At 47.4% G+C, this 25,870-nt stretch overlaps 1 protein-coding gene, 1 long non-coding RNA gene and 1 other non-coding gene across 5 annotated transcripts in view; all 3 read right to left on the reverse strand.

Annotated features, from left to right (window-relative positions):
* Positions 1–771: 771 nt before the first annotated feature.
* Positions 772–7,850, reverse strand: CXCR1 (C-X-C motif chemokine receptor 1). 2 transcript variants are annotated; one of them, XM_008999468.6, is made up of 2 exons: positions 4,590–4,644; positions 772–3,217 (listed from the first exon to the last, which is right to left on the reverse strand). In XM_008999468.6, exon 2 carries the CDS (start codon positions 3,203–3,205, stop codon positions 2,129–2,131), a length of 1,077 nt encoding a protein of 358 aa, XP_008997716.1. In that variant the 5' UTR covers positions 3,206–3,217; positions 4,590–4,644; the 3' UTR covers positions 772–2,128. The 2 variants fall into 2 exon arrangements, with proteins under 2 accessions (XP_008997716.1, XP_035161557.1); XM_035305666.3 differs by lacking the exon at positions 4,590–4,644 and adding an exon at positions 7,705–7,850 and having other exon boundaries at positions 773–3,217.
* Positions 7,851–11,108: 3,258 nt separating this feature from the next.
* LOC118154669 (uncharacterized) overlaps positions 11,109–25,870 on the reverse strand; it is a 28,304-nt gene continuing 13,542 nt past the window's right edge. Inside the window, exons 1-4 of one of the 2 annotated variants that reach the window (XR_004744866.3) lie at positions 17,596–17,753; positions 14,596–14,709; positions 13,634–13,731; positions 11,109–11,354 (exon numbers count right to left, since the gene is read on the reverse strand). This is a non-coding gene — a long non-coding RNA (uncharacterized LOC118154669). Of the gene's footprint in view, positions 11,355–13,633; positions 13,732–14,595; positions 14,710–17,595; positions 17,754–25,870 lie in introns of those variants that run through there. The other variant, XR_008482283.2, reaches the window with a different exon arrangement.
* LOC118155164 (small nucleolar RNA U13) lies at positions 17,275–17,378 on the reverse strand. Its single transcript, XR_004745383.2, has one exon. It is a non-coding gene; the product is annotated as a small nucleolar RNA U13 (small nucleolar RNA).

Genomic DNA, 25,870 nt, shown 5'->3' on the forward strand with positions numbered 1-25,870 from the left:
GTTCTCTCTGCATCTTCTGCGTTCTTCTTGTCCTCTCTGTTGAATCAGGTCTATATCTTAGGGCTCGAGCACCTAACTCCCTCCTCACTCACCTGCCTGGACAGGCTCAAGCAGGACAGACTGAGGAGCCTCCGTCCTGGCCCCTGGAAGAGCATCTTAGACAATGCTCTGGAGAGGGTGGTGACCCTACCAGGGACTTCTTCTGCTCCAGCCTTGTAGCTCCTAACCCTTCCCTGACATTTTTTCCAGGCATGACACCCCCTCCCTGAGCCTCACCTTTCCCCAACACTTATCCCATTCAAAAGCCTCACTCCATATCTGGTCCCAGCTCCATGCTGAATCTCCCTGTTCCCAACTCCTCACTGCGACCCTGACTCTCACTCTCCCTCCTTGTGGATCTCTCCCAATCCCTGGCATTCATCCTTCTCTAACCTCATCCCAAGCTACCACCCCATCCCTGTCCTCACCCTATCTCTGATTTCAACATCAATCACTGATCCCCATCTCAACGTCAATCTAGGTCCTGTCTCTGAGCCTCACCCCATTCCCAACCTCAAGCTATCTCTGATTCTTCCCCGCACATCCTAAACCCACACATTCTGTTTTGCTGAAGCTAGTTTGACTTCCATTTCTATCATTTGCCATCAGAAGAGCACTGATGTCATCAGTCTTCACTTGGGACATTTTTACATGGATAAAAACCAAAGGAAGCTAAACCACAAAGGCAAACTTGAGAAGTGGACAGCAGGAAGCTGAAAGGGGAAAGGAAAGACAAGAGAAGCTTTGAGCAGATGGTGTGCAAATGAGCCGTGGTCTCTTCAGCATCCGTTCACTCCTGTGATCATTATTTATTGAGCATTTAACAGGCTCCAGGCACCAAGGACATAGAGTGAACAAACAGACAGAATCCTGTCTCTAAGGAGTGAAAACAGCCTAGGAAAACACCGCAACTCAAGGAAAGCATTTGGGGAGCAAGTGGCGAGCTCATATAATTGAGGAAGCTAAGCAAGGTCTAACCCAGAAGATGACGTTCACCTCAGGGTGAAGCTGAGATCCCTGGAGGAGCATTTCCTTTCACCTGTGGGCAAAGGTATCCTCCATGGCCTGGGTATGGGCACCAACAGGAGTTTCTGTGCCTCAGCAGACTGTTCTAGCAGGAGTTAAAGCCCCAGGGAACACCTCCCTTCAGCCCAGAGAGGCGCCTTTTTGGGAGGTGCTGCCCCCATTCTTCTGCAGTAGCAGCCAGCAACGCTGCACACACTAGACCTGTCACACCCAAGAGACTTCCACGGGGACAAGCATGGAACAGAAATTTTATTAGGAATGTCTCCCTGCCCAGTGGACTGGTGACTGTGCATGGCTTTCTGGGGATGCTGATGATCCATGCCAGCCTGGAAGCTGCCGGAGGGTGGGCTAAGGGCAGCTTGTCTTGTTCCACCTGGGGCTCAGCAGGTGGCCGGCACAGGTGCCTGCAATGTTGGTCACGGGTGTAAAGGGGATTCTTGTGGCATAAGTCTGGCTTCCACACCCTCCTCCTCTTTGCTCACCCACCACCCCCAAGGGAAACGTGTTTCCAGCTCCTCACAGGGCCACCTGGTGGGTAGATGTTTTGGCAGTGGCTAGCTCAGTATCTCCAGCAGACACTGCAGCACACCCAAGATGGGAAAACCATTCCCTGAGCTCGGATCAGAGCACACAGAGCCACCAGCCTGGCAGGTCAACACTTAACACTCAGAGTTGAGGAGATGCTCCTGAGAGGGTCAACGAGAGCTTCCAGCCCTTATGAGGACGTAGCTTCAGCCCTGTTCTCTCATCTAATGTCATATTCGGGGCTCGGATGTGACCATGCTAATTAGCCAGTTAGTGGGTTAAAGATGCAGCATTCAGCAGGAAGGGCGGTGCTTCCTTTCCACGGAGGTGCAAAGGCCGGTCCTTGGAGGCACCTCAGCAACTCCTCAGAAGGTTGGCATGGCCCTTGAAGACACCAGTTCCTAACTTCCCCACATCCCATAGCGTCCCCCCAAAACCCAGATAGTGTCTGTCCAGAGCCAGACCACCTTCCACACACAACCTCTGGGTATTGGTTATTCTTTCCTTATGAGGAGAGATATTCCTTCATTGATGGTTTTTAGAGGTTGGAAGAGACATTGACAGAGGAAGAAGTGTAAGAGGTAACGTGATGACGTGCCAAGAACTCCTTGCTGACAAGGCCATGCATGGCCAGGATCTTGAGGAATCCATGACGAAAATTTTGGCCGATGAAGGCGTAGATGATGGGGTTGAGGCAGCTGTGGAAGAATCCCAGAATCTCGGTGGCATCCAGGGCCCGGTCGATGTCGTTGCGGCGCTGACAGGTCTCCTTGATCATCTGGGTCCTCATGAGGGTGTCTGTGAGCAGGACCAGGTGGTAGGGCAGCCAGCAGAGCAGGAAGATGAGGACCACAGCAAAGATGACACGCATGGCCCGCTGCTTCTGCCCCATGTGGGCCTTAAACAGCGTGCACAGGGTGAATCCGTAGCAGAACAGCATGACCAGCAGCGGCACAATGAAGCCGAAGGTGTGGGGCAGGATCCGCAGCACCATCCGCCATTTTGCTGTGTCATTTCCCAGGACCTCATAGCAAACTGGACTGGAATTGTTTGGACGATAGGCTTCGCGGAAAAGGAAGAAAGGCAGGGACAGAATCAGAGACAGTCCCCAACAGCTCAGACAAACAAACTTGACCAAGTGACGCTTCTGGGTCAGTGTGCGTGTGGCATGGACAATGGCCAGGTAACGGTCCACGCTGATGCAGGCCAGTAGCAAGATGCCACTGTAGAAGTTGACTTCCTTCAAGAGTGAGACCACCTTGCACAGGGGTGTGCCAAAAATCCAGCCATTCACCTTGGAGGCAGCCCAGATGGGCAAGGTCAGGGCAAAGAGCAGGTCGGCTAAGGCCAGGTTCAGCAGGTAGACATCGGTGACAGAGCGGCTGACCCTACTGTATAAGATGACCAGCATCACCAAGGAATTTCCCAGCAGGCTCAGCAGGAACACTAGGGCATAGGTGATGATGACAACATACTTGTTGAGTGTCTCAGTCTCTACCACACAGGGGCTGTAATCTCCTTCTAGAGGTGGCTCGCCAGTGAAATTTAAAAGGTAGTCATCAAGCCACATCGATGGGTCTGTAATATTCCACATGTTCCCTTCAGTTTCAGACATGGTTTGATCTAGCTGGAAGGTTAGAAGGAAGGAAATGATTTAGTAGCTCAGTAAAAGGCTTTCTCATCAAGGAGGTGAGAGCAGTCACTGGTGTGTCCTTTGCTACCCTGTTGGTTTGGCAACCAGAGGTCCCCTTCCTGCTTTGCCTCCAACCCGGGTTTCTTTAGAGGTTGGCTTTCCCAGTGTTCTCCACCTTCCACAGCTCCAAGGCCTGGCCTGAGTATGGGGTAAGACGGAATATGGGGAAAACACCTGAGCCCCAGCTCAGCCCACAACTGCCTCCTCTCTGTCTATGTCTCTACCTCTGTCCCTCTTTAGCCTTCTTTACCCCCAGCAGTGTCTCTGCATTCAGATGGGGGGACCAGGTTGGTCTTGGACATTCAGAGAAGGGCCAGCATTAAGGAGAATGCAAGAAAGCAAACCTGTTCCCAGGTGGCCCCTTCCATTATTTCCTTTTCTGTTTCTCCCTGATTCTTGTTTACCCTTCTTAAAATCTCCTGGGAGAAGGAAGTGATAACCACACATTGCGTTAAACTGTATATTTCAAGCCTTGTCTTTAAATGGGCAGCACACATTTTGCTCCTCTGTCTAAAGGAGTTTTAAGCATTTGAGAAGATTAAGTCATAAAGTCTCCATCTTGGTCCCTGAAACCCTCCACCCTCCACAAAAGCCACAGAATCGTTCAAGAGTTTTCAAATATATTTCCTATTGTGAAACATTTTGCTGAAATTAAATCTTCCCGGAAGCCCAATACGTGAAACAGATTAAAGCTGAGCCACTGTGGGGTAGAGTGGACTAATCTCCCAACCCCGATGACCCCTAAAGAGACCCTCAAAGATCCAGGGCTCTCCAGAGAACAGTCTGAAAACCTTTGGAAAGTCACCCAGGTTGGTCGTAAGGACACCTAGCATCTAGTTCTCATTGTATCCTGATTCGACTATTAATAAGTCACGTGACCTTGAGTGGGGTCCCCACCCCTATAGATTTCAGTCTTCTCATCTGCAAATCGAGGAAGACAGAGTTGTCCACCTCTCACTTGGTGCCAACCTGAGGGTCTAGGATGAGTCCACTCAGAGCCACACATTTTAGCATGTTCCCTCCCTACCAGTATTTGCATTTTCACCAAAGACAAAGTCTTAAGGTGAAGCAATAAACATCAAATTGGGGAACTGTCAGCCTCTTCCCACAGAAGGACGAGGCATAAAAAGAGGGGACAAGGAGGCGGTCCTCTTGACCTGCTACCTCCAAGTATGAGGAGTGGTCACAAGAGAGAATGGGGAGCAGAAATCTCAGCTCCTACAGAAATGAACACATTTTCCAAAATAAAGTCAAGCCAAGCCACCCTACCACAAAAAAGTCCTGGCAAACTGAGGTGGCTCCCTACCTGAGGCACTGGCCAGGTGTGTCCAACCGTAGGAGCTGCAGTCAGAGATCAGAGTGACTTAACAGTTAGAAGGCACTTGATGAATAAAGGGAAATAAGGAAACCACGTCAGACAACACTTCCCTTCTGAGCCCCTCCCATGTCTACATTTGGGAAGAACAGTTTAAGTCAAGGGTCACAGGGTATCAGAGATTTCCAGGGTCCATATGACCAAGCAGGGGTCCCAGGTGTGAAGCTGGGGTTGAGGGTGCATTATCTGACTTCTCCACTCTATGGATGATCATTTTTATTCTCTTCCTTTTCCTGAATTTACTTCCATGTGTTTATTCCTAAATTCCCTGGTAGATCACCTGTGAAAGCTTGCAACTTGCCTGACAAGAACAAAGGGGAAAGGATTTGATTCACAGCAGAGCTTTTAGGATTCCCCTGTAGGAGGGACTTCGGAGCAATCCAGCGGGAAGGAGGAGGACTGCACTTGAGCTGTTTGGACACCATCTCTGCTTATTTTGCAGGCTTCTTTGAGACAGCCTGTTGGGGATTTGAAGGGAACACAAACCCTTCCTTTTTGCCAGCCACTCTTTTGCACAACCATTGCCAATGACCAGTTGAATTAAATGGCTCTGAGGCTGCCAGCATAGGTCACTTCTGGAGTCTGGCCGGTTAACAGAGAGACCATAGAGCTGGAGCAGTCCATGAATGGAAGAGCTGGGGTCAGGGTCACAGCTCCTCCCCACCTCAGTAATGAAAGATGGCTTCTCTGTGAACTTAACTTTGCTGCGTCCAGCAGCTAATGGTGACCCCTAGCTTGAGTCTTCTGTCGCCTTCGTCACTTCTCCGTAGAACCTGAACCCTATTGTACTGCAATGAGATGTCTGCTAGTCAGCCTTCTGAGCCGTGAGACAGCAATTGGTCTTTGTGTTCTCTTTCAGGGAATATAGTAAGTCCTCAATCAATGGCTGTGGAGTAAATGAAAGGAGGTGTTTCTCCCGTGATTCATGGACCATGCGTCACCACCACGATTCAGTGTCTGTTGCTTTTGGCTACACACTAAAACCACTGGTATGCCCAATAGCTTCATTTCCACGTGGCCCAGCTGGTCCACCTGGCATTGTTTCTTCCCAACCTCCCTCTGATGTTTGGAGCTAGTGCCAGTCTGTGCAAGCATACATCCTGCCCTACCACAAATGCCAAATTTAGCATGTCCTGGATTCCTGCAGTTCTGCCACTGGCAAGCCTTTTTTTTTTTTTCTTTTTTTCAGAGACAGGCTCTCACTGTGTTTCCAAGGCTAGAGTGCAGTGGTGCGATCGTAGCTCAATGCAACCTCAAACGCCTGCACTCAAGCAATCCTCCCACCTCAGCCTCCTGAGAAGCTGGAACTACAGGCAAGAGCCACCACATCTGGCTCCTTTTTTTATTTTTTCTGTAGTTAAAGTGTCCTGCTATACTACCCAGGCTGATCTTGAACTCCTAGCCTCTAGTGATCCTCCTGCCTTTGCCTCCCAAAGCACTGAGATTCTGGCATAAGCCACCATGCCTAGCCTGCAAACCTATTTTTTAAGCTAAGTTGTGCTCTCCTCCTGAGCTCTTTTATCATTTGTAAATAGTAATAGGAAGTGTAAGGAGACAATAGCCACTCATGCTTTGCTATTACTTATGTTGGACTAGAAAGGAGTCAAAGATGGGGTAGTCCCAGGAGGTAGGAGACATTCTCTCTATTAATCATCTAGGCAGCCCCAAGGGCAGAAAATGGTCACGGGAGACAGAGGAGAAAAGAGATGAGAGCCTAGACTGCAAAGCACCTGCCCATACTCAAGAGCAATCCTGAGGCCGGAGAAGGATAGTTTTTGCCACTAGGGGGCAGCAGTCACTGGACAGGGAGGCCACTGCAACACACCCCTTGAGAAGGACCAGGGTCAAGAGCAGGTATATTTAATAACCAGTATTGGCCGGGCGCGTGGCTCAAGCCTGTAATCCCAGCACTTTGGGAGGCCTAGGCGGGTGGATCACAAGGTCAAGAGATTGAGACCATCCTGGTCAACATGGTGAAGCCCCGTCTCTACTAAAAATACAAAAAATTAGCTGGGCATGGTGGCACGTGCCTGCAATCCCAGCTACTCCGGAGGCTGAGGCAGGAGAATTGCCTGGAAGCGGAGGTTGCTGTGGGCCGAGATCATGCCATTGCACTCCAGCCTGGGTAACAAGAGCGGAACTCTGTCTCAAAAAAAAAAAAAAAAAAAAAAAAACAGTATTAAGTTCTTCTCGGTGTATAATTCCTTTCTGCTTTTCCTAAGCCCTCAGTAAAAGTCAGTTCATGATTCCAGTTGATTTCAAAGAATCACTGAGGGTTTAGGGAAGGGTCTGGTCTCCTGGAACCCTGGGAGTGAAGGGGGAGCAGCCCACTGCATGAGTGTGGTGGGGGCAGCAGCGATGCTGGCGTCTCCAAGAGAAGTTGCACCTGGAGAACAGGAGTGGAAAGAACCTGTCTCTTTGCAGTAGGAGTGAGCTTTTTTTTTTTTTTTTGACACAGAGTTTCGCTTTTGTTGCCCAGGCTGGAGTGCAATGGCATAATCTTGGTTCACTGCAACCTCCGCCTCCCGGGTTCAAGCGATTTTCCTGCCTCAGCCCCCCAAGTAACTGAGATTAAGGCATGTGTCACCACGTCCGGCTAATTTTTTGTATTTTTAGTAGAGATGGGTTTCCACCATGTTAGTCAGTCTGGTCTCAAACTCCCGACCTCAGATGATCTGCCCACCTCAGCCTCCCAAAGTGCTGGGATTACAGGCATGAGCCACCGCGCCCAGCCAGAAGAGAGCATTTCACTGAAGGAGGGAGAAAGCACATATAGATAAGTTCAGAATAAAATTTACCCACTTGAAAATGTTCCAGCAAGTCAGCCCACCTGACCTATCTTCTATACCTCACTTCCCACTTATGCCTGTGCCCTCTTAAAACGGCCTAGAATGTTCCTGCGGTAGCTTTCCGCAGCCTTGAACTCCTGGGCTCAAGCGATTATCCATGTAGAGCTCTCAATGCCACAAAGAAAGCTGTGACAGGTGCAGCCCAAATGCCAGTCAACTGGCAAAATGTGGCATCTCTTTGGGTGACATATTCTTACCACTCCGTTTCAACCATGGCAGCTTCCACACAGACCACGTGAACAGCACACAGTATGGCTGCAAGAACATGTGTTTTGTCCCTGCATCAGCCTTGTGCCAGTTTAAGCATCTCTTCTCATTCCTCCAGAAGAATCCACTTGGATCTGGGATCAAAGTAGGGGAAAGGGGTACAGAACGTCTCCCCCCTGTGACGTCATCATAACCACAGCAACAGGTTCAGGGAGTGAGTCTGTGACCTAAGATGATCTGGTGAGAGCAAAGGTCAGGTGTTTGCTCAATGAATGTGGAAAAGCAAGTATGCAGTCTTGTTGCGGCCAGCAGCCATTTTGCTACCATAAATGGCAAAAACAGTCCAAGGGAAAAAAAAAAAACCAGCACAACACACAGAAGAAGGCAAAGCTGAATCAGAGAAACAGAGCTGGGGTCCTAAACAAACCAGGTCCAGAGGCCATCTTCTCCCTGTACTTCCTCGGTTCCATGAGCCAATAAATTCTCTTTATTGTGAAGACCAGTTCAAGTTGACTTTTCTGTTACCAGCAACCAAAACATGCCCAACCGTGAGCGTTCTGGAAACCAAACATGATCTAGGATGAGAGAAGCAGGGAGTAGTGTCGGTGAGACACTGGGTCCAGGCTTCAGTGGTAAAGACACAGGGGCATTGACAGACACATGAGCTGGCCAGGCGCAGATCTCCCAGCCCTGATCGCCAAGCTCCAGAGGAAGCCAGAGAAGGACCTAGAAAATTGAGCATATTTGTTTCCCGCAATCTCCATTTTTCAAAAATTAAATTAAATTTAAAAATTGTTTCCTGCAATCTCAATTAAAAAAAATTAACAAATAAATAAATAGGCCAGGCATGGTGGCTCATGCCTTTAATCCCAACACTGGGAGGCCAAGGCAGGAGGATTGCTTGCATTCAGGAGTTCAAGACCAGCCTAGGCAACATAGCGAGACCTTCTCTCTACTAAAAATAAAAAGTAAAAGTAAAAATTAGCTGGGCACGGTGGTGTGTGCCTGTAGTCCCAGCTATCATGGAGGGTGAGGCAGGAGGGTCCACTGAGCCAGAGAGATCAAGGCTACGGTGAGCTATGTTCATACCACTGCACGATGGAAATACTGGCTCTTCTTCACTAGTTCTTGAGATACTGATCTTGAGATACTGATGGGAAAGCATTTTTTCATTCTATGCAGAACACCCATTGCCACGAAGAAAGCTGTGACAAATGCAGCCTGAATGCCAGGCGACTGGCAAAATGTGGCATCTCTTAACATTTACAAAAAATCCTTATCTATAAAAATGGGGATAATAATACTTGCCTCGGGACAGACACAGTGGCACACACCTGTAATCCCAGCACTTTGGGAGGCCGAGGCAGACAAATCATGAGGTCAAGAGATCGAGACCATCCTGGCCATCATGGTGAAATCCTGCCTCTACTAAAAATACAAAAATTAGCTGGGCATGGTGGCACATGCCTGTACTCCCAGCTACTCAGGAGGCTGAGGCAGGAGAATCACTTGAACCCAGGAGCGGAGGTTGTAGTGAGCCGAGATCGCGCTACTGTACTCCAGCCTGGTGACAGAGGGAGACTCCGTCTCAAAAATAACAATAATAATAATAATAATAATACTTGCCTTTCCCAGTTGTCAAGATGATGGAAAGCTTGAGCACCAAACCAGCTGGTACAAATCCCAGCTCTGTCCCTGGGTGGCTGTGTGCCCTTGGGCAGCTTAGATGCTCACTCTGTGCCTCAGTTTTCTCACCTGTAAAATGATAATAAAAATAGGACTTCATCTATAGGATTGGCATCAGGATCGATGAGCTAATATATGTAACGTGCTTGGCACAATGTCTGGCAGATAATAAGTGTTCAGTCGCTTTTAGTGTATCCTGGTCTGTCTGGCTCCAAAGCAGGGAATTCTGGGTCCTTCATGAGGATTGTTGAATCCATTCCAGAGGGTTTCCTTCAAATGAGTGCTCAGATGCCCACTTTCCTTTATTTTTCTTTCGTTTGGGACAAGATGTCGCTCTGTCTCCCAGGCTGAGGTACAGTGAGTACAGTGATCATAGGTCTCCGCAGCCTTGAACTCCTGGGCTCAAGCGATTATCCTGCCTCAGCCTTCCATGTAGCTGGGACTATAGGTGTGCGCCACCACACCCAGATAATTAAAACACTTTTGTAGAGATTAGGGTCTTACTATGTTGCCCAGGCTCTTATGATCACTTTATTTATTTATTTATTTGGTACACGACCCCCTATGGTACTGTTGGGGGACCATGTAACAAACACACCCAAAAATGCAGACCCTTTGATCCTGAAATCCCTTTAAAAGAGGTAAGGGAGGAAGGGAGGAAGAAAAGGAGAGAGGGAAGAAAAAGGAGGAAGGGAAGAAAGGAGGGAGGGAGGAAGAAGGGAGGAAGGAAAGAAGGGAGGAAGGAAGGAAGGAAGGAAGGAAGGAAGGAAGGAAGGAAGGAAGGAAGGAAAAGAAAGGGTAGTTTATAATAATAAAATGGCAATAATTTCAATGTTCTTCAAAAAATATTTATACAAACTATACTGGATTGATAAAATGGAACACTATGCTTATATTTAAAATAATGTACAGCTATATTTAATGCTATGGAAAAGTGTAATATGATGCTAAGTGCCAATAAAGATTAACAAGCAGAATGTACAGTATAACATTTTGTAGCAAGTACATATACGTATATGTACGGGGAAAACATGGGAAGTGTAGTCAAATGTTAGCGGGGAGTTATCTTAGGGAGTGGGATTGTAGATACTGGCTTCCTTCCTTATGTCTCTTGATGTTGCCCAACCTTTAAAATGAACATTACTTTTGCAATCAGAAAAAAAAATGCACAACAGGCACAGTGGCTCGTGCCTGTAATCCCAACATTTTGGAAGGCCAAGGCAGAGGGATTGCTTGAGTTTGGAGTTCGAGACCAGCCTGGCCAACATGATGAAACCCTGTCTCCACTAAAAATACAAAAATTAGCTAGCCTCAGTGGCATGCCCCTGTAATCCAAGCTACTCAGGAGGCTGAGCCAGGAGAGTCAGACTTAACACATTGGCCTCAGAGGAGGAAAACTAGAGCAAAACCTACCCTCCAGCCTCAGCGCATCTCAAATGACCCCGCTTCATACCAGTCACCATTTCTTAAGCCCTGAGACTCTCCAAGAGAAGAATGCCTGGGGAAGGGGAAGGGAAATACATCCCTCGCTCACCCCTCCTCAGGCACATGGACAACAGGAAATAGCCCAGGATTGCATGTGGGAGGTGGACAGGTCAGTGATGTAACCGCCCAAGGGGGGTTCACCTTGCCTGCTATCTAGACAGAGCCAATTCATCAAGACGGGGGAATGGCAACAGAGAAAGAGTAATTCACACAGAGCCAGCTGTGCAGAAGACTGGAGTTTTATTATTATTCCAATCAGTCTCCCCGAGCAATCAGGGAGCAGAGTTTTTAAGGACAACTTGGTGGGTAGGGAAAGCCAGTGAGCCAGGACTGCTGACTGGTCAGGGATGAAGTCATAGGGAGTCTGAGCTGTCTTTTTGTGCAGAGTCAGTTCCTGGGTCGGAGCCACAGATCAGATGAGCCAGTTTATCGATCTGGGTGGTGCCAGCTTATCCATCAAGTGCAGGGTCTGCGAAATATATCAAGCACTGATCTTAGGAGCCATTTTGGGAGGATCAGAATCTTGTAGCCTCCAGCTGCATGACTCCTAAACCTTGATTTCTAATCTTGTGGCTAATGTTAGCCCTACAAAGGCAATCTAGTCCGAAGGCAAGATGGAGGTCTACTTTGGGAAAGGGTTGTTATCGTCTTTATTTTAAACCATAAACTATAAACTGAGTTTCTCCCAAGGTTAGTTCAGACTACGCCCAGGAATAAACAAGGACGGCTTGGAAGTTAGCAACAAGATGGAGTCGATTAAGTTGGATCTCTTTCACTGTCTCAGCCGTAACTTTGCAAAGGCGGTTTCAGTGACGTGTGGGGTGAAAACGCAGGCTGATAAAGTTCCCTTGCTGGCACTCATTTGTGGAGCCAATGGATATAAGCGGTGAAGACGGTTCACACTGCAAATACAGTGTTCTCATCTCAAAGCAAGCTATAATTTCCAACGGAACCCTGTGTGTCAGGGCAAGCGGATAATACCATTTTGTACAAGATGTCTCCCTCACGCCCTGAAGTAAGGCTCCTCTCAGCTTCCCCACCAGTGACAGATAATAGCTCCTGTTCTTAGCTGCCCTGGCTCAGCTAATCCATGAATGCTTCACTCCCTGAGGAGGACACCTCCCATCATACCCCTGAGTGGAGTCAGGGAAGGATCCTAATTCTCATCAAAGGACCTCCCTCTTGGGCCGGACGCAGTGGCTCATGCCTGTCATCCTAGCACTTTGGGAGGCCAAGGCGGGTGGATCACAAGGTCAGGAGTTTGAGACCAGCCTGGCCAACATGGTGAAACGCTGTCTCTACTAAAAATACAAAATTAGCTGGGCGTGGTGGCGGGTGCCTATAATCCCAGCTACTCAGGAGGCTGAGGCAGACAACTGCTTGAACCTGGGAGGCAGAGGTTGCAGTGAGCCGAGATTGTGCCACTGCACTCCAGCCTGGGTGAAGTGAGACCCAGTCTCAAAAATAAAAATTAAAAAAAAAAAAAAAGGACCTCTCTCCTAACAGAACTGTTGCCTCTGTCACAGTTCTTTTGGCCAAACTAGGAAAGTGGCGTGAGAGCTGCCTGGCATTCTCCTCTCCTCTGCTTCCAAATGACTGTCATACAAAGGGCAAGGGAAGCCAACACCCAGAGCCCCAGAGCTCTTTTGCTGGTCAGAGATTCCCTGAGTGTCTGTCCTTACCCCAGCCTGCTCCATGTAACTGTGTCATAAAGCTTGGGACTGATAAGAAATGAGGAAGCAGAGATAGGTAAATGTTGCCCTAAGAATGAATCCCATTCTTCTGTTCTTGTAGGGATCTGTTCTTGGGGAGGGTGGGATTAGGGGAAGCTTGACTTTGTGTCTTCATCAATACGCTCATTTATACACACACACACACACACACACACACACACACACACACATCTCTTTTCAGTCAAGGGAAAGACCAGGGAAGAAAGGAAAACGCTTTCTCCAGCATTTAAACAAGGGACCTGGCCCAGCACAGTGGCTCATGCCTGTAATCCCAGCACTTTGGGAGGTCGAGGCAGGCGGATCACTTGAATCCAGAAGTTTGAGACCATCTTGGGCAACATGGCACGACCCTGTCTCTACAAAAAATACAAAAATTAGCCAGGCATGATGGTGTAAGCCTGATTGTGTGTGCCTGATGGTGTAAGCCTGATGGTGTATGCCTGATGGTGTGTGCCTGATAGTGTGTGCCTGATTGTGTGAGCCTGATGGTGTGTGCCTGGTGTGAGCCTGATAGTGTGTGCCTGATTGTGTGAGCCTGATGGTGTGTGCCTGGTGTGAGCCTGATGGCGTGTGCCTGATAGTGTGAGCCTGATGGTGCGTGCCTGATTGTGTGTGCCTGATGGTGTGAGCCTGATGGTGTGTGCCTGATGGTGTGAGCCTGATGGTGTGAACCTGATTGCGTGTGCCTGATGGTGTGAGCCTGATGGTGTGAGCCTGTAGTCCCAGCTACTTGCAGGACCTGAGCCCAGGAAGTTGAGGCTGTAGTGAGTCGTGATCATGCTACTGCACTACAGCCTGGGTGACAGAGCAAGACCCTGTCTCAAAAAAAAAAAAAAAATTTATTGTAATTTTAAAAAATTAGGCCAGGGTGGTGGCTTGTGCCTATAATCCCAGCACTTTGGAAGGCTAAAGTGGGCAGATCACGAGTTCAGGAGTTCGAGACCAGCCTGGCCAATATGGCAAAACCCCATCTCTACTAAAAATACAAAAATCAGCTGGTTGTGGTGGCACACACCTGTAGTCCCGGCTACTCAGGAGGCTGAGACAGGAGAATCACTTGAACTTGGGAGGCAGAGGTTGCAGTGAGCTGAGACCATGCCACTGTACTCCATCCTGAGAGACAGACAAAAATAAATAAATGAAATAAAAACGTTTTTTAAAATGCCCATCAATGATAGACTGGACAAAGAAAATGTGGTACATATACACCATGGAATACTACACAGCCATAAAAAATGATGAGTTCGTGTCCTCTGTAGGGACTTGGATGAATCTGGAAACCATCATTCTCAGCAAACTGGCCTAAGAACAGAAAGCCAAGCACCGTATGTTCTCACTCATAGGAGGGTGACACAGGGGGCGGTTGGGGGGGTAGGGGAGAGACAATGGGGGGTGGGAAGGGAGGAGAGGGTGGGGAGGGATAATGTGGGGAGAAATGCCAGATACAGTATGCACCTAAAGTAAAATAAATAAATTTTTTAAAAAAGATTGTTTCTCTGACAGTAGTGTTTAGATAACCCTTTCCTGGGAGAGACTGAGAGAATTTTTTAGATTTTGTATTGTTTCTAAATTAATCTGTGTTCTGCGAAAAGCAATGAAAAGTATGTAAAATCCAGTTTGACATTAAATTTCTCCTCTCAATAGAATGGTGATTGAAATTTGGAAAACTAGTTATACTAGCTGGACTATGATGTAGTAACTGGCTCATGACATGTGCTTACAGTATAAGCAACTATAAAACTGTACAAAATTTATTAGTAGACTATTTGGGGGCATCATAAAACAGGCAGTACAGAATTGTGATCTTTGAAAGAATAAAATCCCATGAGATTTAAAAAAAAAAAAAAGAGGCCCACATTTTCATTTTGTAATGGGTACTACAAATTATGTAGCCAGTCTTTACACCAATTAAATATGTTTCAGATTGATGAAATATTGAAGGAGTGGAGAGGAGAAACAGCGGAACGGGATTCTCACCTTAGCTCGATGGATGGCAACTATTCTTCCAATTGCCAAAACTCATGGACTCATCGCTGATGCCTCTTTATCTCTCACACTCAACATTCAATCCACCAGGAACTGCTGCTGGCTCTGCCAAAATAAGTTGCAGCTCCTGTTTTCTCCCCAACTCTACTATATTGCCCTGTCTTCTGCCACCCCGCGTCCGTACTCACCCATATCATTGAAACAACCCCTCTCATCCCTGCTCCTGCCCATTGTGTTCTATGGTATAGTCTCAACAAATCAGTGGGAACAATCCTTTTACATTGCATGTCAGGTCATTGTCACTCCTTCTTAGCATCCTGCAATTGAAGCAGGATATTTCCCTGACTCCTTTGTGGGCGGGAACTGGAGTGTGGGTGCTGGAACTAGCCACCCACTTTGGCGTTAGTTCAGTGGGCCGGGGCAGACTCCACTCGCTAAGACTCACTGCACTCCTCACTCATGGGAGGGGGAGCATGCAGGTGAGCAGGTATAGGAGCCGGGGTGAGTGCTTTTGGACACCAGCAGGAACAAATTGTATACTGGCCCCACAGCAGCATCTGGCAGGGGTGCCTGCAACCCCTGAAGCCCCAGAGGAAGTGTTATGGTACTCTTTTTTTTTTTTTTTGAGACAGAGTTTCACTGTTGTAACCCAAACTGGAGTGCAATGGCACGATCTCGGCTCACTGCAACCTCTGCCTTCTGGGTTCAAGCAATTCTCCTGCCTCAACCTCCCGAGTAGCTGGGACTACAGGCACACACCACCATGCCCAGCTAATTTTTGTATTTTTAGTAGAAACAGGGTTTCACCTTGTTGACCAGGATGGTCTCGATCTCTTGACCTCGTGATCCACCCACCTCAGCCTCCCAAAGTGCTGGGATTATAGGCATGAGCCACCGCTCCCAGCCTTATGGTACTCTTTTCCCTCTGCTGTCCATGGATGGCTCAAGTATCAACAGCTCAGTGGAGGATCAGTGTGACAGACTTTGGCACCCACCCTTGTGGCACACCAGTTCTTGTCTGGTGTCCAGGAGGAAAGAGGTCACATGACCCAATCTGAAGAATGGTAAATGACAGGGATTTTATTGACGATGGAGGTGGCTCTCAGCAGGATGGGGAGTTGAAAAGGGGACAGGGTGGGAATGCAATCCTCCCCCAAAGCTACACCATCAAACTGTCCCTCTGAAGTAAAGAGACTTCTCTCTGACATCCAACCATAGTCTCTGATATCTAGCTGCTTCTCCTCTCTCTACTGGCTGAGATGGGGTTTATTTATGGGCACAGGATGGGGGGTGGGGCGGGCATGGGTGATTTTGGAAAAGGCAACATTCGAGTGGGAAAACAGGGATGTAAGTTCTCACCTTAGGCTGTGGTATCAGGCTTTTCGGCTGGAGGGTGGGGCCCTTGCCAGGGACCAGCCCTCTTCTGGCCAGAATTTCCCTGCCTCCTGTCCCTATCGCAATATCTCCAAAGTACAAAGTCTGTTGCTTTAAACATTTTTAGTGCATTTTAATTAGGTTTACCACAGAGAAACCTGGCAAACACTACCTTACCCAAGTGAGGAAGGCTCACATCACCAGGGATGATGTAGGGACCTCGGGTACACCGGATACATTGTGATGAGAAGGCACCTCACCTCCAGGCTGTGCCCTCCAAAACCTGCAACCTCAGTGTCATCATAACAAAAACATCAGGCAAGACTGAGGGACATTCTACAGGACACCTGGCCAGTATTTCTGAAGACTGTCAAAGTCATAAAAAATAAGAAAAAACTGAGCATAAAAAATGAAGAGAAAACAGACCACCAGAGATTGGAGAGACCTAGCAACTAAATGAAATGTAGTGTCTTGGATTGGACCCTAGAAAAAGAGGGGGAATGGAAAAACAGGCCAAATCCAAACAAAATCTGGAATCTAGTTAATATGTGCTTTTAAAGCACTTACAAATGCTTCTTGACTTGCCATGGTATTATGTCCTGATAAATCCAACATAAAGTGGGAAATTTTAAGTCAAATCATCCTAAGTCAGAAACCATCTGTATTTTATTTTATTGAGTTTATTCTTTACTTTTTTCTTTTTTTTTTTTTAGAGGTTTATTATGAGCCAAGAGTTTATTCTTTAAATCAAGAATACGTTAGCTGACCAAAGTGGCTCACTCCTGTAATCCCAGCACTTTGAGAGGCCAAGGTGGGCGTATCACGAGGTCAGGAGATCAAGACGATCCTGGCCAACGTGGTGAAACCCCGTCTCTACTAAAATACAAAAAAATTAGGCAGGTGTGGTGCGGTGTACCTGTAGTCCCAGCTACTCCGGAGGCTGAGGCAGGGGAATTGCTTGAACCTGGGAGGAGAAGGTTGCAGTAAGCCAAGATTGCGCCACTACTGCACTCAGCCTGGTGACAGAGCAAGACTCTTGTCTCCAAAAAAAAAAAAAAAAAAGAATAGTTTTTGAGCCAGGTGTGGTAGCTTATGGCTGTAATCCTAGTGCTTTAGGAGGCCTAGGTGGGTGGATACCTTGAGCCAAGGAGTTCGATACCAGCCTGGGCAACATGGGGAGCCCCTCATCTATTAAAAAAAAATAGGTTTTTAATTTTGTCAAAGGCTTATGAAGATAGTTATATGACCTTTTTATTCTGAGGTACATTTGTATGTGAATTATGTATATCTTGTTTGTGTCAGACGGGTAATGTGCCGATGTTGTGACAAGGTTTAAGGGAGGCACATCCCACACACGCACTTGAACCCCCAACCATCATGCTCATAAGCTACAAAAGGACCCACTATATGAATCATATTGATGGTTTTCACGTGTTGAATAACGCTTGAATTTTGGGAATAAATTCCACTTCACCACAAGAAAAAGTGAATCTGCTAAAAGCTAAAGTCCCTAAATGGCCTTCAAGGCCTTCCTCGATCTCCCCGCCCTCACCCTCTTCCCCATCCCACCTCATTACCCCTCTGGATTTGTTTGCTAGGGCTGCCATAACGACGTACCACAAACTGTGCAGCTTGAACAACAGAAGTTTCTTAGCTCGTAGTTTTGGAGACCAGAAGCTCCAGACCAAACTGTAGCAGAGTTAGTTCCTTCTAAGGACTAGAAGGGAGACTCTAATCTGGTTTGTGCCTCTTCCCAGCTTCCGGTGGTTGCTGGCAATCTTTGGCAGCTTCCGGTGGTTGCTGGCAATCTGGCGTTCCTTAGAATCATAACCCTAATCTCTGCCTTCAGCTTCACAGTGCATTCTTCCTGTGTGTATTTGTCTGTGTCCAAACTTCCCCTTTTTATAAGGACCCCAGTCGTATTGGATCAGGGTCCCCTCTAATGATTTTATCCTAACTAATAACATCTGCAACGACCCCAGTTCCAAATACTGTCACCTTCTGATATACTGGAGGTTAGAACTTCCACGTGTGAATTTGCGGAGGGAGGACACTGTTCAACCCAGAACACCCTCTGATCATATCCTCCTACTTTGCCGCTGCGGCTCAGCTCCAGACATACTGGCCTTGCACTGCTGTTGCCTTAGGGGGTTGACTCTGGCTGTTCACTCCCTCAGAAAGCTCTTCCTTAGCTGCTCCTGCAGATAACTCCCTCGCCTCTTCTTTTTTTTTTTTTTTTTGAGACGGAGTTTCGCTCCTTACCCAGGCTGGAGTGCAATGGCGCAATCTCGGCTCACCGCAGCCTCCACCTCCTGGGTTCAGGCAATTCTCCTGCCTCAGCCTCCTGAGTAGCTGGGATTACAGGCACGCGCCACCATGCCCAGCTAATTTTTTGTATTTTTTAGTAGATACAGGGTTTCACCACGTTGACCAGGATGGTCTCGATCTCTTGACCTTGTGATCCACCCACCTCGGCCTCCCAAAGTGCTGGGATTACAGACTTGAGTCCCTCCCCTCTTCTAAGTGTTTGCTCCAACACGCCTCTTGCTGAAGCCCACACCGTCCCCCGTCCCCATCTCTGCAGCTGCACCTCCCACAGCCTTCCTGATGTCCCTTGACCTGATCAATTTAACGCATGCTCCTTTCCTCGCTGCAGTCCCTTCCTAACATACCATCCCATTTGCTTGTTTATTACTCATTGTCTCTCTCCTCCAGTGCTTATAAACTTCAGGAGGGCAGGGATCCGTATCTGTTTTGACTACTGTATCCTTGGCATTGCATATCCCCTTGGCAAGTAGAGGGTGCAATAAACAGTTGTTGAAGAAGACAAAGCAAAAGAAGGAAAGGATTCTATTGTCCTATGTTTCTCTTGCCTCCAGTCTCTGGGAAATAACACTGGAGGGAAAGTTAAGCCCACCGTGGTTGTAAGAAATGACTTAGCAAATTTGGCTGGAGACCGCTAACTGTTCTGATAACACCTGAGATCAAGCAAGGTTGCTTGGGGCGGGGGATGGGGGGTGAGGGTGGGTGCAGAATGTACTCTTGGAGGCCAGGGCCTGGAGTTGCAAGACCAGTCCAGGAGAGGGCAGCATTATCTTCAAATCAAACCAAATAACTGGAGGAGCCCAAGGAAGTAACCCACATGAAAATTCCTCTACCCCATGGAAGTGCAATTGTAAATTGGGCTAGGCACCCACATCTAAAACTCAATACCACCCTTTAAGGCTTGCAAACCCTTTCACATACATTCATTCTCTCCTTAAAGTCCTCCTAGATGAGAGTGTAGCCATTGCCAGAGTGTGGGTGGAATTTGCACTGAGCAATTAAACAATATCACCCATGTGGTCCCATGTTCCTCACCTTGTCACAGGCTTCAAGCACCTAACAGTCCTGTCCGTGTGGAAACCCCCGTTTCCAGCCCACAGACCCTTCTTCCAGAAAGTTCTCATCCTTTCTGAGTTAACCCACACTTTCAAATACAGCCCATTTGGACTGACTGGCAAAGCTGTTAAAAGGTATACAGAAAGCAAGTTTCACAGAATGGAAGACTGTTTCACAGTTTGTTGGTCCTCGAGCTTGGGTTGCCATAACAAAGTACCATATGCCAATGATCTAAACAACAAAAATGTGTTTCTCACAGTCCTAGAGACTAGAAGTCCCAGATCAGGGTGCCATCGTGGTTGGGTTCTGGTGAGGGCCCCCTCCTGGCTTGCAGATGGCTGCCTTCTTAATGTGTCCTCACGTGGTGGAGAGAAAGAAAGAGAGGTCTGGTCCCTTCCTGTTTTTGGTTTTTTGGGTTTTTTTTTTTTTTTAATGGAGACAGGGTTTCACCATGTTAGCCAGGATGGTTTCAATCTCCTGACCTCGTGATCCACCTGCCTTGGCCTCCCAAAGTTCTGGGATTACAGGCGTGAGCCACCGCACCCAGTCCCTTCCTGTTCTTATGAGGACATTAATTTCACACAAGGGCCCTACCCTTATAATCCATCACTTCTCCAAAGGCCCCACCTCCAAATCCCATCACACGGGGGTTAGGACTTCAACGTATGAACTTGGTGAGGACACAAACGTTTTGACTCCATAGCAAGCACCATGTCACAGTTCAGCCAGAATGATTTCCTTCCCTATAACACTCCTTACCTATTCATGAGTCTAGCAAGTTCTAACCAACTTTTATCTGTCTTTGATGCAGGCTTGCTTATTTTGTCTTACATGTGGCCAGCTGTACCAAGCTCTACCTGACGTGGCCCAACCTGTATAGTCAACATTCTGTCTGATGGACTCAGCTGCCGAAGTGGTATCCATGGTTGCAACAAAAATAAACCTCACTCACACATGGTGACCGGGGAGGTGGAGGGTGGAGTGGTTGGAGATGGGAACTGGGCAGATGGGAGACAGGTGGGAAAAAGGCTTTTTGTGAACAGCTTTTAATTGTTTTTTTTATTTTTGAAACATGTGTCATAGTTCCCACTACTCATTTTCAATGTCTAAAAAAAGTGTTTAAATGTTAAACAGTCATAACTCAGCCATGGTGGTAAGGGGCCCAGGGTGCAGCTGAGAAGCCTGCTGTGAGCTCTGGTGCATGTGGTTATATGTCTTCTGGCTGCTCTGCCTCAACTTCCATCCAAAGAACCGAGGAAGTCTTCGATTTCAATTCCAGGGAGCGTCTTTCTGGGTCCTGGACTTAGAGACCTGTGATTCTCTTTATTCCCTCTGTTCCAGACTCCAAATCAGCCCACCCTGGGCTCTCTTGGCCCCTGCGTCTTTCCTGTCACAGGTTTGTCAACTGCCTCCATTCGTTGCCTCCCCTTAGCCCTTCCTGTCCTTATCCTTTGTAAATGCAATTCGAATAGCTTCACAAATGTGCTCCTCCACTTTCCTAGGCACCGAGGAAACCTTGACCCTTGGCTTTCATTTCACCCTTGCAGTGAATTCTAATTGATTTTCACTGACCAATGGAACCCCCCTACTTGCCCTGAGAACATTCCTATTATCTTTCAATTAAAATAAGACCCATGATTTAGGGCCAGGCACGGTGGCTCATGCCTGTAATCCTAGCACTCTGGGATGCTGAGGCAGGTGGATCACCTGAGGTCAGGAGTGCAAGACCAGCCTGACCAATATTTCAAAACCCCGTCTCTACTAAAAATACAAAAATCAGCCGGGCATGGTGGCACATGCCTGTAGTCCCAGCTACTCGGGAGGCTGAGGAAGGAGAATAATTTGAACCTGGGAGTTGGAGGTTGCAGTGAGCAGAGATCACACCACTGCCCTCCCGCCTGCATGACAGAAGCGAGACTCCCATCTCAAAAAAAAAAAAAAAGAATCCTGGTTTTATACTTTAATATACATATATCCAGGATGGGCACAGTGGCTCATCCCTATAATCCCAGCACTTTAGGAGATCAAGGCAGGAGGATCCTCTGAGCCTAGGATTCAAGACCAGCCTGGGAAACATAGTGGAACCTCATATCTCTACAAAGCAATTTTAAAAATTAGCCAGGTGTGGGTGAGCATACCTGTTGTCCCAGCTACTCAGGAGGCTGAGGTGGGAGGATTGCTCAAGCCCAGGAGGTCAAGAGAGCAGTAAGCCATGATCACACCACTGCGCTCCAGCCTAAGCAACAGACCAAGACCTTGTCTCAAAAAATAATTTTGCATATATACATATCCATCTCCAGATTCCTGCTGAAATTACCTCTCCCTGTTCCAATGCCACGCGTCTGGTTCAGCCTGCAGATGGGTTTCTTTGACTGCATGGGATTGGTTTCTAGCTTTTAAATCTTGAGGCTTTTTCACATTTAAAAACATCTGGACTTATACACCTTCTTTAAAATTTTGAAGATCTAGGCTGGGCACCGTGGCTCACAGCCTAGCACTTTGGGAGGCTGAGGCGGGTGGATCATCCGAGGTCAGGAGTTCAAGACTCAACCTGGTGAAACCCCGTCTCTACTAAAAACACAAAAATTAGTTGGGCGTGATGGCATTCTTCTACCTCAGCATCCCAAGTAGCTGGGATGACAGGTTCGTACCACCATGCCTGGCTAATTTTTGTATTTTTAGTAGAGATGGGGTTTCACCATGTTGGTCAGGCTGATCTTGAACTCCTGACCTCAGGTGATCCACCCACCTCGACCTCCCAAAGTGCTGGAATTACAGGTGTGAGCCACCACACCCGGCTGTGATCTTGGGAAAATTAATTCTCCTCTGAGCCTCAGTTTCCTCATCTGCAGAACGAAGTGAGATGGTGAATGTGAAGTTCCTGGCACACAGTTGGCACCAGATATATGTTAACTATTACTACACAGTTTAATATATTGACTTTGTAAATGCACACAGGTAAAGTGATGACTGATTTTCACAGTAAGAAGCTCCTGAGAGTTTAGACTCACAGACTAAAGATGGGAATACTATTTTCCTAAAAATTGCCCTATTTGCCTTCACTACACTTCCTCTCACATAGAAGAAGCTACCTTTATTCAATACTGTTTAACAAGCACCCACTACTACAAATACTAGGTGTACCTGTGGCTAAGCACAGTCTCTGCAACAGCGCAGCCAAGGGGGTAACTGCAATAATAAATGTATGGTCAAGCTGCAGTGGCGGCAAGGAACACTTCCAGAAAGAGGCAACACTTGAGCTGGGTCTTGCTGGATCAACAGGGGTTTCCCAGATAGACCTGGGGAAGGAGGCCTGTCTAGGCACAAAGAGCAGCATGTGCAAAGGCACCGAGCAATGAAAGAGTAATGGAATCCTCAGAGTTAACAGAGAGTTTGTATCATGAGCAACCAGGGAAGTAGATGAGGCCAGCAAGGGAGGTAGGAATTAAATCACGCCCTGTGCGCCACGCTACAGAGTTTGGATTTTGTGCTGCCAATAAAGAACCACCAGCGTATTTCAGGAAGATACTTCTCCAGCAGAATGAGGCTGGATCGACAAGAGAAAGAACTGAAGCAAGGCCAGCCAGGGACTAGTGCTGCCCATCACTCAGAAGAATTGCCTGGGGTACTTGTTAAGGATACAGATTGCAAGGCCTGATCCAGACTTGCTGAGTCTAAGGCGAAGGGCCTGGGAATCAATATGGTTAACAAGCATCCCCAGGTTTTCTAACAACCAAGAAAACACAGAACATAGGAGATTGCGGCCACCCTCCTCTGTAGGAGAATAAAGGGAAAGGGGGAGGGGCGTGTTGCTGTGTAATTTAGGGGAAGGAATCTGCATGATGTCAAGGGGTTGTGTGCCAGGGTGAAGACAGCCTGGCATGGCTGCGTAGACAGTTGTGTCATTTACCAAGATAGGGAATGCAGGAGAAACAGCACGTTTAGGGGAAAAGAAATCATGATTTATTTTTGACCAGGAATTCATCAAAATATTGGGTTCTCCAAGTGTTGTCTTGGTAGTGATAAAAACTGCAGGTGGCTGAGGTCACCCAAGGAGAAATGATAACGTGAGAAGGGAGAAGGGTCACAGCTCCCAAATGGACTTATTTTCTCTTGTGCTTCTCACAAATCCATGACTTGAATGGCTCACATCTTCCAACCACGTGGAGTTATAATCGGGACAATAAATTACACACAGAAAGTTTGAAAACAGACAACCCGAAAACTAAACATTCCCTAGGTCTCTGAAGTTCAGTGCATGACAGGGCCAAACTGCCTCCTGCCTTTCGACTTAATCCAGGGACAGAGTTGATGGGCAACATTGACAGGCCCCAGAAGAAACTCAGTCTCTCATGGATTTATTCCCTTTGTCCTCTTGGTGCTATTTAAGGAACAAATACTTCCCTTTAAAGGTAGTAATCTTAAAAATAGAAAGACAGCATGAAAAATGAGTTAGTTGTTGGAAAACCTGGGTTAGAGTTACATTGAGTTTGCCAACTTAACACAACCTCTTGGAACCTCCTTCTCTTTGTAAAATAAGGATAATAATAACCACTGTAAAGAGGGAATGAGAAAACAAACTAAAATGCATCCAGAACTCTGCTCCAGGCTGTGAAGAAGAAAAACCCACTCCCAGGAGCTCACATAGCAAGAGTTGATGGAAATGTTACAACAGGCAATCTTGCCAACTTGCGAGAACAGGCAATGCAGGGACAGCTTGTCACTCAGGAACTGGAGCTGGAGGCCTGACGCTGCTCCCACTGCAGCGTTCTCTCTGGGCCCATATGGTCCGCATCTCTGCTTCCCTCTGTGGGTCCGCGCAGTCCCACACGGCAGACACGGCAGTTGTCTATCCACCATCCATTCCCCTTCCTCCCTCACCGACAGAACCTCCATTGGATGAGGATGGTCTAAGCCAGTTATGCAACCTATTGCTCACTCTCTCAGCCCTCTTTACACCGAGCAGTGGCCACGGATATGCTATGTAATGATTAAAATTAAAATCGATTCACCATGAATCACCCAAAACCATCCCATTTTTACCAGTGGAACACTTTGCAAAAGTGTCGGTGAGGCTCAAGGAGAAGACTAGTGGGAGCTCTGAAAACCTCGCTTTTCCTCCCAAAGAGAAAGAAAGACACTGCTTGCCACCCTTGCTCCCCTTGCCTTCCTTTTGCTTGCGACTGCTAGAGCTGCAGCAACCATCATGGGACCATCAGGAAAAGGACAAAAGAACTGGAAAGAAGGCAGTCAGCCTTGGACATCACTGAGTCCCCAACCAATATCAGCAAATTTTATGTGTAAAATTACAACACCAAAAAAACCTCACCCCTATGTTTAAGCCATTGGGAGTTAGGTTTTTGTACCAGCACCTGAGGGCACTCTTGATTAATAATACAATCAATCTAATTTGGGGTCTTCCAGACTTTCATCATCCTCAAACTGCCTCGGCATTGTTGCCATGTCTGCTCAAGTACCATGTTCTTCTGTAAATTGAGACACTTTTATTAACATGACTCAAATATGTGATGATTAAAATTAAAATAGATTCACCATGAATCACCAAAACCATCCCATTTTTACCAATGAAACACTTTGCAAAAGCAAACCCAGCTCCGGCTATGTCTCTGAGGTCCCCACCCCCAATTCCCAGGAGGGAAGGCTCTGGAGCAGGGTCTTCCCTGAGTCCCCTGGCACCTAGGCCCACACACTTCAGGAACTCTATGGAGATGGAGATGGCTGCAGGTCTACAGAATAGTAAGACTTACACAGGATTCATGGTTGTGGTATTAAATGGTCTCTTTTCAAAACTAAGATTTTTGCGTTTATTTCTGGAGATAAGTTAGGGAATACTGGGCAGTCCTTTTTTGTGTCAGTGCAGAGATAGCTATGTGGCTGGAGAAAAAACGGGAATACCCAGGCCAGCTGATACCACTCATTCAGCAGAAGCAGGAAGCTCCTTCAGATGTTCCTGAACATTTTGCTCGGCCCGCTTCCAGCTTTGTCCATTTAGTGTCCACTCAATTATGACAGTAATATTTCACGTCAGTGGAGGAAAGATGGGTTATGCAACACATGGTGATAGAATAGTTGGGAAATTATTAAGAAAAAATAGTGGGCCGGGCGCAGTGGCTCACGCTTGTAATCCCAGCACTTTGGGAGGCCGAGGTGGGTGGATCACGAGGTCGAGAGATCGAGACCATCCTGGTCAACATGGTGAAACCCCGTCTCTACTAAAAATACAAAAATTAGCTGGGCATGGTGGCGCTTGCCTGTAATCCCAGCTACTGAAGAGGCTGAGGCAGGAGAATTGCCTGAGCCCAGGAGGCGGAGGTTGTGGTGAGCCGAGATCGCGCCATTGCACTCCAGCCTGGGTAACAAGAGCGAAACTCCGTCTCAATTAAAAAAAAAAGAAAAGAAAAGAAAAAATAGTTATATCCCTAACTCACTCCACTCATACACACATATGCAAAGACATTCCGATGGGTGAAAGCCTTGAATATAAAAGAAT

This window comes from Callithrix jacchus, chromosome 6, assembly GCF_049354715.1.
Source record: "Callithrix jacchus isolate 240 chromosome 6, calJac240_pri, whole genome shotgun sequence".
Classification (NCBI taxonomy): Eukaryota; Metazoa; Chordata; class Mammalia; order Primates; family Cebidae; genus Callithrix; species Callithrix jacchus.